The 17,336-nt window shown below is 44.8% G+C and overlaps 1 protein-coding gene across 1 annotated transcript in view; it reads left to right on the top strand.

The window, feature by feature from the left end:
• mgaa (MAX dimerization protein MGA a) overlaps positions 1-17,336 on the top strand; it is a 53,589-nt gene that overhangs the window by 16,278 nt on the left and 19,975 nt on the right. Inside the window, exons 8-19 of the mRNA XM_038300899.1 lie at positions 4,233-5,014; positions 5,734-6,019; positions 6,092-6,219; positions 6,300-6,362; positions 7,572-7,674; positions 7,754-8,145; positions 9,548-9,913; positions 10,057-10,297; positions 11,406-11,690; positions 12,886-13,146; positions 14,082-14,734; positions 15,918-16,029. Coding sequence (XP_038156827.1) covers positions 4,233-5,014; positions 5,734-6,019; positions 6,092-6,219; positions 6,300-6,362; positions 7,572-7,674; positions 7,754-8,145; positions 9,548-9,913; positions 10,057-10,297; positions 11,406-11,690; positions 12,886-13,146; positions 14,082-14,734; positions 15,918-16,029 — 3,672 coding nt within the window. The remainder of the gene's footprint in view (positions 1-4,232; positions 5,015-5,733; positions 6,020-6,091; positions 6,220-6,299; positions 6,363-7,571; positions 7,675-7,753; positions 8,146-9,547; positions 9,914-10,056; positions 10,298-11,405; positions 11,691-12,885; positions 13,147-14,081; positions 14,735-15,917; positions 16,030-17,336) is intronic.

Genomic DNA, 17,336 nt, shown 5'->3' on the forward strand with positions numbered 1-17,336 from the left:
TATATTTTTTATATTTATATCTTTTAAAAACAAAGCGGCGCGTTTATGATGTCATCTACGCGCGCCGGCTACCATTCAATCATCCTGTCCGCTGAACTGCTGCTAGTTTTACTCGCATGCCTGGAAGTTGTCTAGTGCTACTACCACAGATGATCTCGCTCTCTAAATGTAATTGAACAAATCAGATTAGCTAGAATGAATAGAAGGGGTAGAGCGTAGCCGCCTGTGACCCGGGCTGCCTGTCGCAACTCAAGTCTGGCACGCAGATGATGTCATACACACTCCGCTTTTTTTTTTGTTAAAGATATAAAAATATAATCGGGGATGTCTGGGGGACAGTGATTCGCCTACATGTGATGAATGCTGGCGTACCATAAAGAATAAATTATGAACAGTTTAGTTTGTGCCTTCAAGTTGTTGCCCAAAGGACGACGTTACTTGGATATAACCTAATGGAATATCTTCAGAACGGCTCCAAATGACACTAAACTCATATGGATGAGTAGAACATGATGTAATAACGTAAAATCAAGGGCCCAATGTAAAAAAAAAAAAAGAAACCTGCATTTTCCTTTAAGACAAAAAAAAAATCATGACACTGAAGACTATTCTCTTTATTTGTCCACCAGAGGGGGGAAAAACCATTTGACAAGTCGAATTCACATGCTGTCCAAAAATAACACCATACAGCGCTCATCATTGTCACAAAAGTCTCAAAGCATTTTCCCCCAAACCCTCAACCCTCTTAAATTTTATTTATACCTTCTTTGTAACATTGTGTGAATGCATGTGTGCAACTGAGTGCTATATGGAAATCTACCTGGAAAATGTGTGTGAGGTGTTTGGGCATGATAGCCTGATAAGGAAAAAGATGTTATTCCCAAGATTCCCTGGCTTTTAAACTGCTTATTACTAATTATGATTTTTATTTGATTTTTATCTAAACATTTATTGAACAATGATTTCACACCAAACAGTTAAAAAACTCAGGTCATCAGCACATTATTATTGTTATTACAATAGCAGCTTGTTAGATTTTAGCTCTCATGAGTCAGAAATGATGCACAACACACTATTAAAACCCACAGTTTTAAAAAAAAACCTTCAAATCCTCAGTGGCTCTATGGAAGCAAAACTCCAGCCTCAACCTGGCCTTGATGTTCCACTTCCTTAGAGCCACCGCATCAAGCTGAGGTCCTTCCTGCAGTTTGTCCCTTCCAGTCAGGTAGATAGCCGTTTTGGCTTCAGAGATTAAATAATTTAAATTTCTGGATTTGAAAGCAGTGGCTCGGCTGTGACGTACACCCGTGATAAAAACGGAATGAGTAAAAACAAAACTAAAAAGGCTTAAAACGTTGATTTAAAAAATAAAAAAAAACAGTCAGTCGTACACAATCCATAAAAACGTGAAACACACACTCAGGCAATCTGCAAAAAGGACAAAAAAACCTCAGGACTGATGACTGATAAAAACGAGTTTGAAGCATGAAGTATCCTCCATTGAAGGTCGCCAGTCCGTTTTTTGATCGGAGGCTTGTAAAGAGTCCTCCACTGAGGTTTTTGTCCTCCGAATTTGTCCATCCAAACACTTGTTGCTCTGTTGTGGAGAATTGTCTTGTTTAGAACTTTAGAAACAATTTTTGTATAATGTTTTTGGGTCCGTCTTGCACAGATCCACCTTCGTCGTCACATTTTGTAGCAGAGGACCACTGTCCTCCTCAAAGATCCATATAAACGTCTGGGAACGGGTCACTCGTGTCAGGCGCTCGCTTTCCGGTGACTAAAACTGTAGGAGTCTTGTTACTAATTATAGAAATGGAGGCCATTTTACTGAGCCACAAATAAGACTCAAATATCATAACTTCTGCAAGATTAACTGTTTTTAGGAAGTGATTTCAACTGTATGGTTGATTTAGATGGAAATCATTTAGAGCCACATTTACACTCGAGGAGGATAAAGATCTAAACATGGATTAACAAGGAAGTTTGGTTTTAGGAAGTGTGTTCATAGCTAGATTTAGACCTAAGAGCTCAAACTAGCGCTTTAATGCTGTTGTCTTAAATGACGGTTGCTTTAAAAAAAGGTTTTTCATGTTTTTGGGAACGATGGAGAACCATAAAGTCTCAGTTTATGTTGGGATGTTAGTAAAATTAAAATCCAGCTGTTTTGTAATCAACACACACAATGATACAGGAGAAATGGTCTAATCTATTGAAGAATTAGAGGCTGATATCGTGGAGTGTTTTTTAATCGGCAGGAAATCGAGGCCATTTTTTGGTCCTCAAATGAAAAAACAACAAAAACTTGACAGTCTAGGCGCAGACCTGCACTGTGAAGTTCTCCTCTGCTGTCAGAACCAGAAGTTTATTTGAAGTATTTCAAAGTAAAAGTGAATTAAAATAAAAGCTAGTATATTGGGAATATTTTACATTCCGTCTTCATTTCCTGGGTCTCCATAATAGAATTTTTTTGTCTATTCATGTGTTTATTTATAATTTGTTTCCAATTCAACTTAAAGGAATAGTACACCCAAAACATGATTAGCCTTCATTTTCTACTCACCCCCATGCTGAACAACACTCTGGAGTACTTTTTTGATATCTCAAATGCATCTGGAGATCTGGGAGGCTTCTTGCTGTCTGCTGACATTCAAATAATGGAGGTCTATGGTGACCGAGACAGAAAGGTCCATAAAAGTCCACAAAAAACGTGTCAGTATTCCTCCATACTGCTCGTCCAATGTATTCCAAGTGTCCTGAGTGGGTAGCGTCCATAATTTACTCGAAACAAAGTCATTTAGAATGTTTTTAGAGCATAAACAGTAGTGCCTCGGGCACCATAGACCTCCATTATTTGAATGTCAGCAGACAACAAGAAGCCTCCCAGATCTCCAGATGCATTTGAGATATCAAAAAAGTACTCCAGAGTGTTGTTCAGCATGGGGGTGAGTAGAAAATGAAGGCTAATCATGTTTTGGGTGTACTATTCCTTTAAGTGTAAAAAAAACGCAAGAAAATGTCAAAATAACAAAATGAACTCAGTTCTTTTATAAAGTCGTCTCTACTGTGTATTTGCCAGTATTATATTCTATTTTCTTTGTTCTTTTAGTATTGTTTGTGCTGTTGGACCACATAGATTAACCAATGGAGGCTGGGATTTCATATTAACTAAGCTTTGGGTTCTCAGTGAATTACTGAATACCTCGATAAGGACCACAATAGACAATAACTTCAGTTTACTTTTCCACGACACCTGAGAAAACAGACATGAAACAAACTTTCAAATGTCTATTTTATTTAATTTATGGTGAAAAAAGCAGATTTCCCAGCATGACGCAGCGTTTAACTTTAGGTAGAACTCCAGCAGGAGAAACATCCGTCTGTAAGAGACAGATCATGTTGGAATACGTGAAAGAAAATCAACCAAAAATTATAAGAAAACAAGATTTTCTTGGTCTTGAAGTGGTGAGACAGCAGATCTAAGTGAGCTCTCACCTCACAAAAAGAAAATGTCTTCTAATGAAATCTGGCAGCTCATACTAACTATTCCTGAATGCTTTAATTAAAACGTTTGGATCCATCTTCCAGTCCTGACAGTGCAGGAGCTCCCACTGTGCAGGGTCGCCGCCAGACGCCTCTCAAAGTAACGCCTCTCAACTCATTCAATGTGTTCGTTCAGAAGATGAAGTTGACCGAAGCAACTGATCTGCAGAAAAGAGCTGTGGATGTTTTTTCTAACCTGTATGTCAGTGAGTTTAAAGACGACTCGCCGATAACTTAAGAACTAGCCAGAACTCCAGAGCCTCCATGGTCCTCTCCTTCTCAGACTTATGCTCTCCTCCTCCTTCTGTCAGTCTAGGTGGGCCTCTATGGATTAGCGGGTGGTCCGCCCTCTCTATGTCCAGATGATGGACCAATCAGTCTTTCATTCAGGTCAGATGTGTTTAAAACATGGAGGACCAGGGTTAGGAAACCCTGTTCTAGAACCAGAACTGCTGCAGTGAGCGACAGACCTAGGGCTGGTTGCTGAGCTGAGACTTTCTGAGGGCCGCTAGGCAAATGCAGAGGAACCGTTTTAAAGATCAGATTCTAATATAGAAATACATTTATAGAGCCTTCATCACTGTCAACATCCATCCCATAATAATTCAGTATAAAACACTGATGAAACATTGAAGGAACAGAACATAGAAAGGTAAAGACCTTTGACCCGTCTTCTGTTTCGCCTGCAGCTGCTGGGCCAGGTTCAGATGTGCAGAAGAAGAACCTGTCTGCGTTCTGCAGCGACATGCTGGACGAGTATCTGGAGTCTGAGGGGAAGCTGATCGACGAGCGAGCCTCCACCTTCTCCCAGCTGCCGGTGGAGGCACCGCCCTTCCAGCTCCCGCTCAGCGGCGCCAGCTACGTCCGGACCCTGGATCACGTCCTGAAGAAGGCCACAGCTGGCACCCCCGCCTCAGACATCATATCTGGGTTCATCCCCCCATCCAAGAGGTCCAGACTGAAGAAGATCCCGAACTGCAGGAAGACGGCCAGGAAGCGGAGACGTCCCAGATGGACTAGATTCAGAGCATCTCCTGCAACTCCTCAGCGGCCAGCAGCTGGACCAGTCCAGGATGCTGGCCGGCCCACAGAACCTCAGAACCCACCCACTCCTAAAAAGAGGAGGCTTAAACCCAGAACCTCGTCTCGGACCCTGGGAGCTCCAGGGTTTACGCACGTGTCTGAGGACATGGCTCCGCTGGAGTCCGACTCTGAGCTGAGGACAGACTCTGGGCCGAACCAACTGTCTGATCGGACCGGGGAACCCGGTGGGAAAGAGAAAAGGGCCTCTGGGACCCGGGCCCTAGCCAGGCTGAAGGAGCTGGAGGACGGCGTGGCTTGGGAGGGCTCCTTTCAGACCAGCATCACAGAGGAGAGGGCAACAATCGCCCTGATGTCCCTCTTCACCCAGACTATGAGTTCTTCATTCACTGCAGACCGGATCAGAACCATCCTGCCCTTAGCTAGGAAGGTAAGTCAACCCTGAACAGTGGAGTCAGGAATTACATCTCATTTATAAAGCATCAATCAAAGCCGTTTCATGCTATGTTTCCAAGAGAAACGGGTCTGAACACGATTCTTTCAGAAAGGGTCTCTATGGTTGTGCCTCTACACGCTGACACATAATAATAATTCAACTTTATTAAGCTGGAACAGGGAAAGGAGCAGCTGGGACTAGAAGGGACCAGTTGGGACTAGAAGGGACCAGTTGGGACTAGAAGGGACCAGTTGGGACTAGAAGGGACCAGTTGGGACCAGAAGGGACCAGTTGGGACCAGAAGGGACCACCTGGAACAGGGAAGTGACCAGTTGTGACCAGAAGGGACCACCTGGAACAGGGAAGGGACCAGTTGGGACTAGAAGGGACCAAAAAGGACCCGTTGGGACCAGAAGGGACCAAAAAGGACCAGTTGGGACCAGAAGGGACCAACTGGAACAGGGAAGGGACCAGCTGGGACCAGAAAGGACCAGCTTGAACAGGGAAGGGACCAGTTGGGACCGGAAGGGACCAGCTGGAACGGGGAAGGGACCAGTTGGAACGGGGAAGGGACCAGTTGGAACGGGGAAGGGACCAGTTGGAACCAGCGGGGACTAGCGAAGACCCTGCTGGTGGGGCCAGCTTGGAACAGACTCTCTGCTCCCTCCTCACTGTTTTCTCTTCCCCCCTCACTGTTTTCTGCTCCCCCACAGGGTTTCGTGAGAGAAGACCCCACGGCTTCCATCCGGCTGAAGCAGAGGCCGGCTCTGCAGTGCCTGAATGAGTTCTGCAGGCTGGGCTGCGTCTGCCTCAGTCTGTCTCACTGCTTCAGAGCCAGCCACTGCGGCCGCCCTGCCTGCATGCTGGGCTGCAGCTGCCTCAAGCAGAAGGTGGTAATCCTCAGGAACATGGACAGCTCTGCGTCTGACTCCGCCTCCTCGCCTTCTAAAACCAAGAAGAAGAAGAACAGCAAGAGGGTGATAATGAAGATGGCGTACGGTAGGTGTTTAACTCCTGCATCAGATCAGAATGTGGAGGCATCAGTTTTCAATAGAACCTTCTGACCTGCAGTCTTGAAGGAGGCCGACACGGCTGCTAGTCCTGCGGAGCAGATCCGGACCCTGTGGAGGAGGAATGCCCACGGCCCCGATTCAGAGCCCGTCCACATGCCTGATGTGGCCCCCGTCCTGCGTCCAGTTGTAAATACCCCCCAGCATAGATACCTGCATGCTGCTAATGAATCCCTGGGCTGACCTGAACGCTGTGATGCTGTTTGCAGGTGAGAAGGAAGCGTCCCAGCAGCTGTGCCAGAGTCCGAGGCTTCTTGGGAAGGAAGCAGAAGGTATGGATGCTGGTAGCTCACACCAGGTTCACAACATGACCCGACCCAATGCAGCGCTCAGCTCTCAGACCATCCCCAACGTCATTAGCTTCAGCCGAGTCTCTGGTCCCACTGATCTGGACCGGCCCCTTAAGAAGGGGGAGGTCATCTTTCTCCCTCCTCCTGATCCGCCCTTAGAACATCCTGGTGTTTCCATGGATCATAGCGCACGGAACAACTATTGATTGCTGATTCCCATCCAACCAGATGGCTATCATCAGTACCTTCGTGCTGTCCACCACCAGGTCCACACCCCAGCTCTGCTTCTGGTCCGTGTGCTTTATCTGAACCGCTCTTTCCCCTTTCGCCCCTTTCCACCACCCTCTATAAACCGATCTGTGCCGAGTCGGTTACTTACGACAGTTTCCACGTCATACTAGCATGGTTCCTCGCCTCCTAGTGGCGATCTCCAGTATTACTGCTCTCTAGAGGCAAACAAGCAAACATGGCGGCACCCGCAACATTCAGTAAGTTTGAGGAGATTCAGGCGAAGAAGGCAGCCTTTGATTTAGTTGACAGAGTCGGGTTTTGGGAAGTAGATACAACAAACGATAGTCTAATCAGGGCTTCCAGATGCAGAAAACAACGACAGACACTAAGGTTCCTCATACCGCTAAGTAGAATCATCACAGGAAATCATGTGGCACGGTAAGGAAGCTAGCTGGGTTCCCACGGGTCCTTAAAAAGTCTTAAAAGGCATTGAATTCTTCAAAATAAAACTAAGGCCTTAATTGGTATTAAAATGTCTTAAATCAGTCTTTCATTGGTCTTAATTTTTAAAACATCATAAACACCTCCACAGAAACACCCAGGAGGTGATCCAGATCTAACCAGATTATCCTCCTTTTAAAACCAGTTAAGATTGTTGTCCATCTCTGTCTGCGCTCCACAGACTTTTTTTAAAACACCTCCATGTTGTGATTTAGACAAACTTTTACCCCATTATTCTTTATGATTTCTATCTGTGAAAGGTGCAATAAAACTGTAAACTACCCGGTTACCAGAATGTTCTTAGACACAGACCGATGTGACCCCTGCAGCCGGCAGGTGAGATTAAATGATTTATGTAAACTATCAAAACAGCAACACAGTAAATGAAGCCTCCATGCTGCCAGAGACCAGGGTTGATGGTTCTGGAGTGTCTAACCTGCCGGTGACTTCATCCAACAGGAGGGATCCAGGAAGCTGACATTAATCAGGCATGAAGCTCCTAAACTCCCCAGACATGGACAGCGGAGCAGCACTGATGTGGACCCCCCCAGACCCTGTTCTGGTAGGTTCTGATTTCCAGCAGCCAGCTCTGCTTTCAGGCTCTGAGCCAAACGGAGGGTTTTCTGTTTCCTCGGCTGCAGACGCAGACCCGGCACCTGGCTCTGACCCCCCCAGCCCGTCAGAGGAGCGGCACCCCAAACCCTCGAAGCGTCTCCTCATAGTGGCTGACTGCAAGTGGGGGGGCGACTCTGAGCGCAGCTACGTGTTGAAGAAGCTATGTGAGGCCATGGCTCTGGACAACCTGGACAGACCTTTCTGGATCAGAAAGTACCTCATCACTCCAGTCGATCAGACGGTGGATGACAGCAGTGGGAACCGGTGCATCCAGTACAAGGTCCACATCTCCACCCCCTTAGTGAAGGAAAAAGCTCCGCCCACAGGAAATCCAGGCTCACATGGAGGAGAGCAGGCAGTCAGAGCAGCAGCTGAACATGGACTGGAGGGCAGCGATGGGAGCACTGGTTCTGATCCGGTATGGTTCTGTTAGTTTTATCATCTAAAGAAGGGATGTCAGTGTCAAAAACCCAAGGCCAAAAAAACTATCTGCTTCAAGCTGAGGGCTGGACTGGTTAAATGTTTTTTAAAACATATTGAAATTAACATAGCCTATTGAACCAAGACCTAACACATTATTTAATCATTTTAACTGATTTTAAATTTTATTTCAGTTTAGTATGGGAAAAAAGTCTGAATTCTGACTTTAATCTCAGAATTCTAACTTTTTTTCTCAGAATTCTAACTTTTTTCTCTCAGAATTCTGACTTTTTTCTTAGAATTCTGACAAATAACAAACATGTTAGCATCAAGCCATAGCCATGTCTGTTTTAGAGACTAGCTCCCTTGTTTTAATGACCTTCTGCTCCTCTATTAATGAGGGGACCTCTCGGGTGTAAAAAGTTGCCTAATTCCGTCCTAATTCCATGTCACTGGCCCTCTCAAACAACTCACATCTTTGTAAGGGAAGCTAAGTGCTCCCACATCTCTTCTTTCATGGTGCCCATCTACATTAAGATCCAAAATTCTGAGATTAAAGTCAAAATTCTGAGATTGAAGTCAGAATTCTGACTTTTTCCCCATACTAAATTGAAATAAAATTTTAAAATCAGTTTTTCCCAGTGGCCCTAATCCTCTTCCGTACTAATAAGACAAAATAACACAGAAATAATAAAGATAAGTCTGTGAATGTCTCCTGATTCCAGTGAACAGAGATCTAGATCTATCATTGATAGACAGGCTATGAACATGCGCGAAAACAATACTTTGTTTTTCTTATTATTCTTTTGTCTGTTTCCGGCGGGGGGTACCTTTGAATATTTTTGTGTTTGCGTACATATTGCATATTCTAAAATTAAACAGCCTGACTGCTATGAGCATGTCTGGTGATGATGTCACACAATCGAGAGAATGGAAAATATCTATTTCTTCCAGAAAAGTCTTCAATATTTTCTATACGATGTAGTTTAACATTCTTTAAGGATTTAAGTATATAACTCAGTATTTTCATTACCCTTTTTACGTAGTTTTTCTGTAAACTGGATCTCATTCTTCTGTTGGCACTTGTGTAGGACGGATCAGGTAGTGACAGCTCTGTCAGACTGTTTATCGTTGTTTTATTGAAGTGGATGCTAACTGTGAGCTAGCTCTCTGTTTTTACTCTAATCCACCAATCAAAGCTGGGAGAGACTTTGTTCTGCTAGCAGAGCTAGTGAGGCCCCGATTAGGAATAAACAGCAGTGCCCTCTGGTGGATGAGTTGGTTCAGTTTTCTTTGCAAGAAGATTTGGGGTGAAGCTTTGACCTGACCTACTAGTCGGTAAAACGCTCGGTTTGGTTTTCCTTTTTCCTCCATCTGACTCCACATTTTTCTTCTTTCAGGACAAGAAATCAGGATTTCCCCAGAAGAATGAGGAGCCTCCTGCAGACAGGAATACTAATCAGACTTTGACTGAGACTGTGGAGGACTGGCAGTGGGAGGTGACGGAGGAGGAGGAGATCCCAATGGAAGAAGAAGAGGGACCCATGGAAGATTGGCAGGAGGAAATAACGGAAGATGACTTACTGGAGGATGCAGGAGACTGCAGATGTTCCCCGATTAGAGAGGAGCTAAGAACTGAAGGCACAGCAGAATTAAACCAAGTAAAGGAGGTGGAATCAGCGGTGCCTTTACTGACCAGAGTTCCTCCCAATGGCTTCCTGTCGGCCAAAAAGAAACAGCCAGGAGGATCAGATGAAGTGATACAGGTAGATACCCAGATAACAATATTGTTCATGGGGTTCATCTAGAAACACTTCAATTAGACAACTAGAAACCCGACCTGGCCCCAAACCAGAGAGGCGCTGTTGTGAAAGCATCTTTGACCTTTAAACCTTCTGCTCTCTTGCAGGTGAACGGGAAGCCGTACCCTTTTGCAAAGATCCAGCTGGGCAGGATGGGGGCGCTCCATCCAGCCAATCGGCTGGCAGCTTATCTAACGGGTCGGGTCAGGTCTCAGACGCAGCGACAACCTTCATCACAGTCCTGCAGACCTCAGAGTACCCCCTCAGTGACCTCTTCCACTGTCTGTGCGCCACCTGCTCCCACAGCCAGGATCCAAACGCAGCCCACCGCGAGCAGCCCCTCTGCAGGTGAGCACACAGGGTTAGTTTCAGGTTCCCACAGAAAACCACAGAATTTCATCTTATAACCATGAGAAGTGGTTTAAAATATAAAAGTATGTTTGTTAAAACTCTCTCTGTCAGACATTCTGTCATCGGGGATTAATTACTGCTTTTTTTTTGGTTTTCCTGCATTAGAAACAACAGATGTTGGAAAGTTTTCATTTATTTATATTAAAAATAGCGAATTATGATCAGCATCAAACTGTTTAACTGAACCTAAAAATATGTTCAGGAAATAAACAGTGAATTTAGAAAAGTTCAACCAAGTTGGAATCCAGATATTATGGTGCATTCAGGTACATCTAGTAAACCGGGGCCCCAGAGCATCAAAACATCACAAACAGCAGCAGCTTATATCAAGTGCTTTGTTTTTCATCCATCCATCCTTCCATCATCCATCCATGATCCATCCATCATGCAACACTCATCATCCATCCATCCAACCATCATCCATCCATCATGATCAATTAATCTAACCATCATGCATAATCCATCCATCCAACATCCATCATCATGATCCATCCATCCAACATCCATTATCATGATCCATCCATCCATCCATCCATCCATCCTGCAACATACATCATCTATTCATCCATCCATCATGCAACATCCATCCATCCACCCAACATCCATTGATTCATCCATCCAACATCCAATGACCCATCCATCCATCCACCCATCCTGCAACATCCATCCATCCATCCATCCATCCATCCATCCATCCATCCATCCATCCATCCATCCATCCATCCATCCATCCATCCATCCATCCATCCATCCATCCATCCATCCATCCACCCAACATCCATTGATTCATCAATCCAACATCCAATGACCCATCCATCCATCCACCCATCCTGCAACATCCATCCATCCATCCATCCATCCATCCATCCATCCATCCATCCATCCATCCATCCATCCATCCATCCATCCATCCATCCATCCATCCATCCATCCATCCATCCATCCATCCATCCATCCATCCATCCATCCATCCATCCATCCATCCATCCATCCATCCGGTTTGTAAACCCCGTATCTTTCCTGAACCGTCTGTCCTCCTTTCTAGACTCTGAGCCCAAACAGCTGGTTGTTGGACCTTCAGCTCCTTCTCTGAACCCGGCTCCTCCCAAAGACCCTCAGCCGTTGTCGGTTCCAGGTCCTCCTAATGTGCTTCACTTGCTGGCTCCTCTGCCTCCATGCATTCAGTTACAAGGCCCAAAGAAGGGAGCTTCAGAGCCGATCCAGCCATCATCAGGGATCCGGTACTATCGTAGGCCTGATGGATCATTGGTCCAACTGATTCCCATCAACCAGCTGAGACCAGTTAATCCAGCATCGACCATTCAGGGAGGTGAGTGTCTCATTCCCCCGGAGGAATCAGCCAAATATCATTCAGAGGAGGTTTAGTTTGCTCCTGTTCTGATCCGGCTTTATTTAGTCTAGGGTTAGGGATAGGGTTTAGATTTTGTGGAGTTTTGGATTTTGTGAGTTTTTCAGAGACTCCAGCAACATATGGGATGGAAATGTTTTGAAAAAACTTCCTAGATCGAAAGTGAAACGTCCTTAAACTTGGAAACAAAGTCCAGTGGATTGTTTTTTTCAACTTTTTTGGGATGACACAGAATCTTCACCAGCATATAGGCTCTTCTTTATTCTGTTTGATGTGCACCAGTGCTAGCTGATGTAAGCTAGCGTATGAGTGACAGATCCCACAGTTCATTGATTCCCAGCCGAGCTCTTTAAGGACACTGTCCTGCAGTTTTCAGGTGTCTCCATGTTGCATTAAACCTCAAAGGAATAGATGGTGAACAGGCTTCTGCAGCGGCTGATTGCACATGAGGAGCCCTCAGTGGAATCAGGTGTGTTGGAAGACCTCAGGTTTCCTCAGGGTCAGGGCTGGGAACCACTGAGCTAGTGGCTCTTAAGGTAAAATCTAACCCGTAAGCACTGAATCCTTTTTGTCTGCCCACCTGCTGGTTAGTCCATAGATGTTGCAAAAAGTGGAATATAAGCACATTGCTGCTAAAGAGGGGAGTCGGACATTTGGGCGTCCGTCTCTGTGCATCGATCGGCCTGACAGCCGCACATTTACAGTCAACACAAACACTTAGAGGTTGGTAGGCAACTACAGGAGGATCTACATAAAAATAAAAGGAATACAAGCCATCAGTGAACGTTTTCATCTGAAATAATGACTCAGGTATGAGCAAAAAAAAAAGGTATCACTGTGTGGAATAAGATCCATCATAATAATGATTAATGTTATTTGTGTATTATTTTGCTCCTATATAGTGAATAAGACTTGATAGGAATAAAGGTTGATGCTTGTTGATTAGTAGATCATTTAAATGTGTTGGTTAACAGAATCTTAATTACTGTTTTTCTTTTCCAGTTTTGCTTTAACAGCTTAATGTAATAAAATTGTTTATTATTATCCAGACTGGTTTGACCTTTTCAACAGGCCCAGTGATGTGAACCTGATTATGTCCTTCAGACGGAGATCTTTCGCCTTTCCTAAACCCTGAACCGTCTGTCCTCCTTTCTAGACTCTGAGCCCAAACAGCTGGTTGTTGGACCTTCAGCTCCTTCTCTGAACCCGGCTCCTCCCAAAGACCCTCGGCCGTTGTTGGTTCCGGGTCCTCCTAATGTGCTTCACTTGCTGGCTCCTCTGCCTCCATGCATTCGGTTACCAGGCCCAAAGGTGGTTCCAGAGCCGGCCCAGCCGTCATCAGGGATCCGGTACTATCGCAAGCCTGATGGATCATTGGTCCAACTGATTCCCATCAACAGATCAACCATTCAGGGAGGTGAGTTTTGGAATCAGCCGAATATTAGTTTGTTCCGGTTCTGACCAGGTCCGCTTTAGTCCATTTGATATTCAAGTCAGAATCTCTAAATCAGAGGAAAGATGTTGTAGTCTAAAATTCAGCAGGTAAAAGAACCATTAAATTCAGTTTATTTCGATAACGCCAATTCACAACCCATGTCAAGTCAAGGCACTTTCCAGTTCACCAGATTATCCAGTCAGATTGATTCAAAGTTTTCTATCTAAGGAAAACCAGCTGATTGCATCGACTCATTGACGTGAAGGCAATCCCTTACACTAAGCATGCTTGTAGCGACAGTGGAGAGGAAAAATCCCTTTGAAGCAGAACCAGGCTCAGTGTGAGCGGCCATCTGCTGAGGCCGACTGGGGTTCAAGGAGACAGAAGCAGAGATAGAAATAGAAGCATAGATACAAAAGGCAACTGTCAACCAGCTCCACAGGCGGCCCCACCGAACTAACAGATTCTGCAGAGTGGGAGAATAGAGATAGAATGGTGAAAAAGGGGTCCCTATGTCCTCCAGCAGTCTAAGCCTATAGCAGCATAACTATAGAGATAGCTCAGGATAACCTGAGCCACTCTAACTATAAGCTTTATCAAAAAGGAAAGTTTTAAGCCTAGCCTTAAAAGTAGACAGGGTGTCTGCCTCACGGACTAAAACTGGTAGCTGGTTCCACAGGAGAGGAGCCTGATAACTAAAAGATCTGCCTCCCATTCTACTTTTAGAAATTCTAGGGACCCTGGTTCTGTTGTTTCTGCATCCTGAACCCAAACATAGAAACAGGGTATCAGATCAATTCTAAACATGTGCTGTGGATAAAGGGAAACAGAACCAGGCTGTTAACCTTCATTATTTTAGCACAGCTGGTAGAACTCAGAGTTTAATCAGATTTTCTATCCTTCCTCCTCTTCCTCAGTCCGCCCTGCTTCCCGTCTTCAGCTGCCTCCTGGATCCATACTGAATCGTCCTCCTTTGACTGCCCTATCCTCCTCTTCATCCTCATCATCCTCTGTACTCTTGCCTTCACCGTCTTTTGAACCCTCATCTTCCTCAGAGTCCCCCCGGCCCGCCCCATCTGTTTCTTGGTCTCAGCAGAGCTCCTTTCCTTCTAAAGTTGTCCCGGCCAACCGTCTCCAGGACCCCATCATTCTCCAGCTCCCTTTCCTGCCCCCCACTAAACCAGTGGCTCCTGAAGGTGGCCAGGGCCAGACCCCTCGAGTTGTCCCAGTGCAGTCCCCGGTGTATCAGCAGGCTGACATGGTGGACCGATCAGACATGGTAGCTGAGGACATGACCGTCCAAAAGCAAGGTGTTTCAGACCAGCTGAGCATCCATACACCTGCCGAGTGCGCTCGTACCCGGGGGGACCCACGCCCCCTCCAACCAAGGCCCATGCCTGATGGCTACAGCTCTGAGCAGGACTGTGTGTCTGACCCAGAAGACTTGGACATTGTGTGTGTCGAACAGATGGAAGTGGTGGATCTCTTGTCCAGCAGCGAGACGGATAACTCTTCAGACTTCGGAGACTCTGAGGCTGAAGACGAGAGGGGGCCGGCTGCAGATAAACAGGTAAAACCAGAACTTCTTGTCTAGAAATTCGTTTAGATATGACCCAGGAGGAACCAGTTAGTTCAGAATCACTGATCACAAGATTTCAGTAAAGAATTACAATAGTCCAGCCTTGAAGTAACAAATGCATTGACTAGTTTCTCAGCATCACCCCTGGACAGGAGATTTCAAATTTTTGCAATATTCCGCAGATGAAAGAAGGAAATTCTAGAAACCTCTTTGATATGGGATTTAAATGACAGGTCCTGATCAAAAATAACACCAAGATTTTTTACTTCATAATCTGAAATCAGTTTAATCCCATCCAAATGAAGTGACTGGCTAATCAGCTTCTTTTTCAGAGACTCTAGTCCAAAGACTATAACTTCTGTTTTGTCTGCATTCAGGAGCAGAAAGTTAAGAGTCATCCAGGTTTTTATGTCTTCAGACATGCCTGTAATTTTTGTAATGGGTTAGCTTCATCTAGATTATAGACAGATATAGCTGGGTATCATCAGCATAACACTGAAAATTAATCCCACGCTGTCTAATAATTCTACCAATTGGGAGCATGTATATAGTAAAGAGAATTGGTCCTAGCACTGATCCCTGTGGTACTGCACAGGTAAACTTTGAGCATGAGGAAGATTTATCATTAATGTGAACAAACTGAAATCAATCAGATAGATAAGATTTAAACCAGTCTAGTGCTGTTCCTTTAATTCCAACAAAATATTCAAGTCTTTCTAAAAGAATATTATGGTCAACTGTATCAAATGCAGCACTGAGATCCAACAGAACGAGCACAGATACAAGTCCATTATCTGAGGCCATGAGAATATCATTAGTGACTTTCACCAGAGCTGTTTCAGTGCTATGATGAGCTATAAAGCCAGACTGAAACTCTTCAAAAGTTCATTATGGTGTAAGTGATCGCACACTTGTTTGGCAACTACTTTCTCAAGAATATTAGATAAGAAAGGAAGATTTGATATAGGTCTATAATTGACCAAGTCATCTGGGTCAAGAGACGGTTTCTTAAGTAAAGGTTTAATTACACCAACCTTAAAAATTAATGAGCAGTTCTAAAGAATCCCAGCTCAGGGGAATGTCGGGAACAGACTCTGCAGGTATTCAAGGTTGCAGGAGGTAGATGACGTGGAAACCTGTTCCCAGAACAGCCGTTTGTGTTTATTGCCTGCAGTGCATGAAGCTGGTCCAGCAGCCAGGGAGCGTTGATGCAGACCTGAACAAGGAGAAGAACTCCCTGCAGAAGTGTGAGCAGGAAGATCAGCCCATTCCTGGCCCATCAGAAGGTTTGAATGCTCACATTCTCTAAGACAGAAATCAGATTGTGGGTTTCAGAATGAACAGGGATCTGATGGAAAGAGAAGCTTCTTATCCCATCCAGATAAGAAGCGCTGTAAAAGTTTTAGGGAAAATATCATAGCAGGAAATAAAGAAAGGCTTGTTGGCCGTGATACAGAGTCAGGGTTTGCTCCCCCTTTTGGCCCAAACACCCAGAAACGAGTCAGCTCGGCTCTAATTGCTGCATGTAGACTGAAGGAGGGAGACGGTTGGATGGTTGTAAAGGGGAGCTGTGATCATGACCTGCAGCTTCTGATTCTGCAGCTCAGTGTTTCCATCTGCTTGGATCTGATCTGATGCTATCAGGTCCGGCTGCAAGGAACAGATCAGGTTCTGGTCACCTGGTTCATGGGTAGCCATTTGTTTGGTTGTTTGTTTTTGGGTCGTTCTGGTTCTGCATCCTCTTCAGGGTTTAGCTGAAACGTGTGTCAACCGATATCTGGATCCCCTCCTTCATTCTGAACGTTTGTGGCAGAGGGACTTTTCTAAACCTGTTCTGAAAAGAAAAAGTTGGATGTTTTGAGTCATATGTTAAACCTGTTTCCACATGCTTTACTTCAGTGGTTCCCAAAGATTTTCTTCTGGGCCCCCCTTTGGATTACAATAAAATTTCCACATAGTTCTATACTGTAGATTAGAAGAGGATTAGAAGAGGATTCTTTGTTGTCTGTGTTATTTTAAACAGATTTCTTTTTTTTTTTTATTTGTAACAATATTTAACTCTATCATCAATACATTAAAAAAGCCTCTGTGCAATATGGAGTGAAAACATTTAACAGCTCCCTGACAGTTTTTTTCTTTGTACTTTAGTCCTCCCATTTTTTCAGTGGCTGTAGTGAGCCTGCTTGTTGCTGCAGATCTTCTTAAATCTGGGTTGCAGTGTCACAACTGTCCATTATGCTCAGTCAAGCAAGCGCTGTTTTTTTTTTTGTTTTTTTTTCTTCATTCATCCATACCACTTCCCGCGCCCCCCCTGCAATGGCATTACGCCCCCCCTAGGGGGCGCGCCCCACACTTTGGGAACCACTGCTTTAATTGATCTTTATGGTGCTACTCATGCAAAGCAGCATCAATACCCTGAGGGCTCCCATCCAGGTAACAATGGAAACAGTGCTCTCAGAGACACACCTCATCCGACCCACTACCGACTGAAGGAGTCGCAGATAGAGCAGAATATTAGAAATTGAACTAACAGATACTGAAGAGTGGGAGAATAAAAATGGAATGAAGCAGAATGAGGAAATAGGGGTCCCAA

This window comes from Cyprinodon tularosa, unplaced genomic scaffold (assembly GCF_016077235.1).
Source record: "Cyprinodon tularosa strain WSP-4 unplaced genomic scaffold, ASM1607723v1 ctg459, whole genome shotgun sequence".
NCBI classification, from domain to species: Eukaryota; Metazoa; Chordata; class Actinopteri; order Cyprinodontiformes; family Cyprinodontidae; genus Cyprinodon; species Cyprinodon tularosa.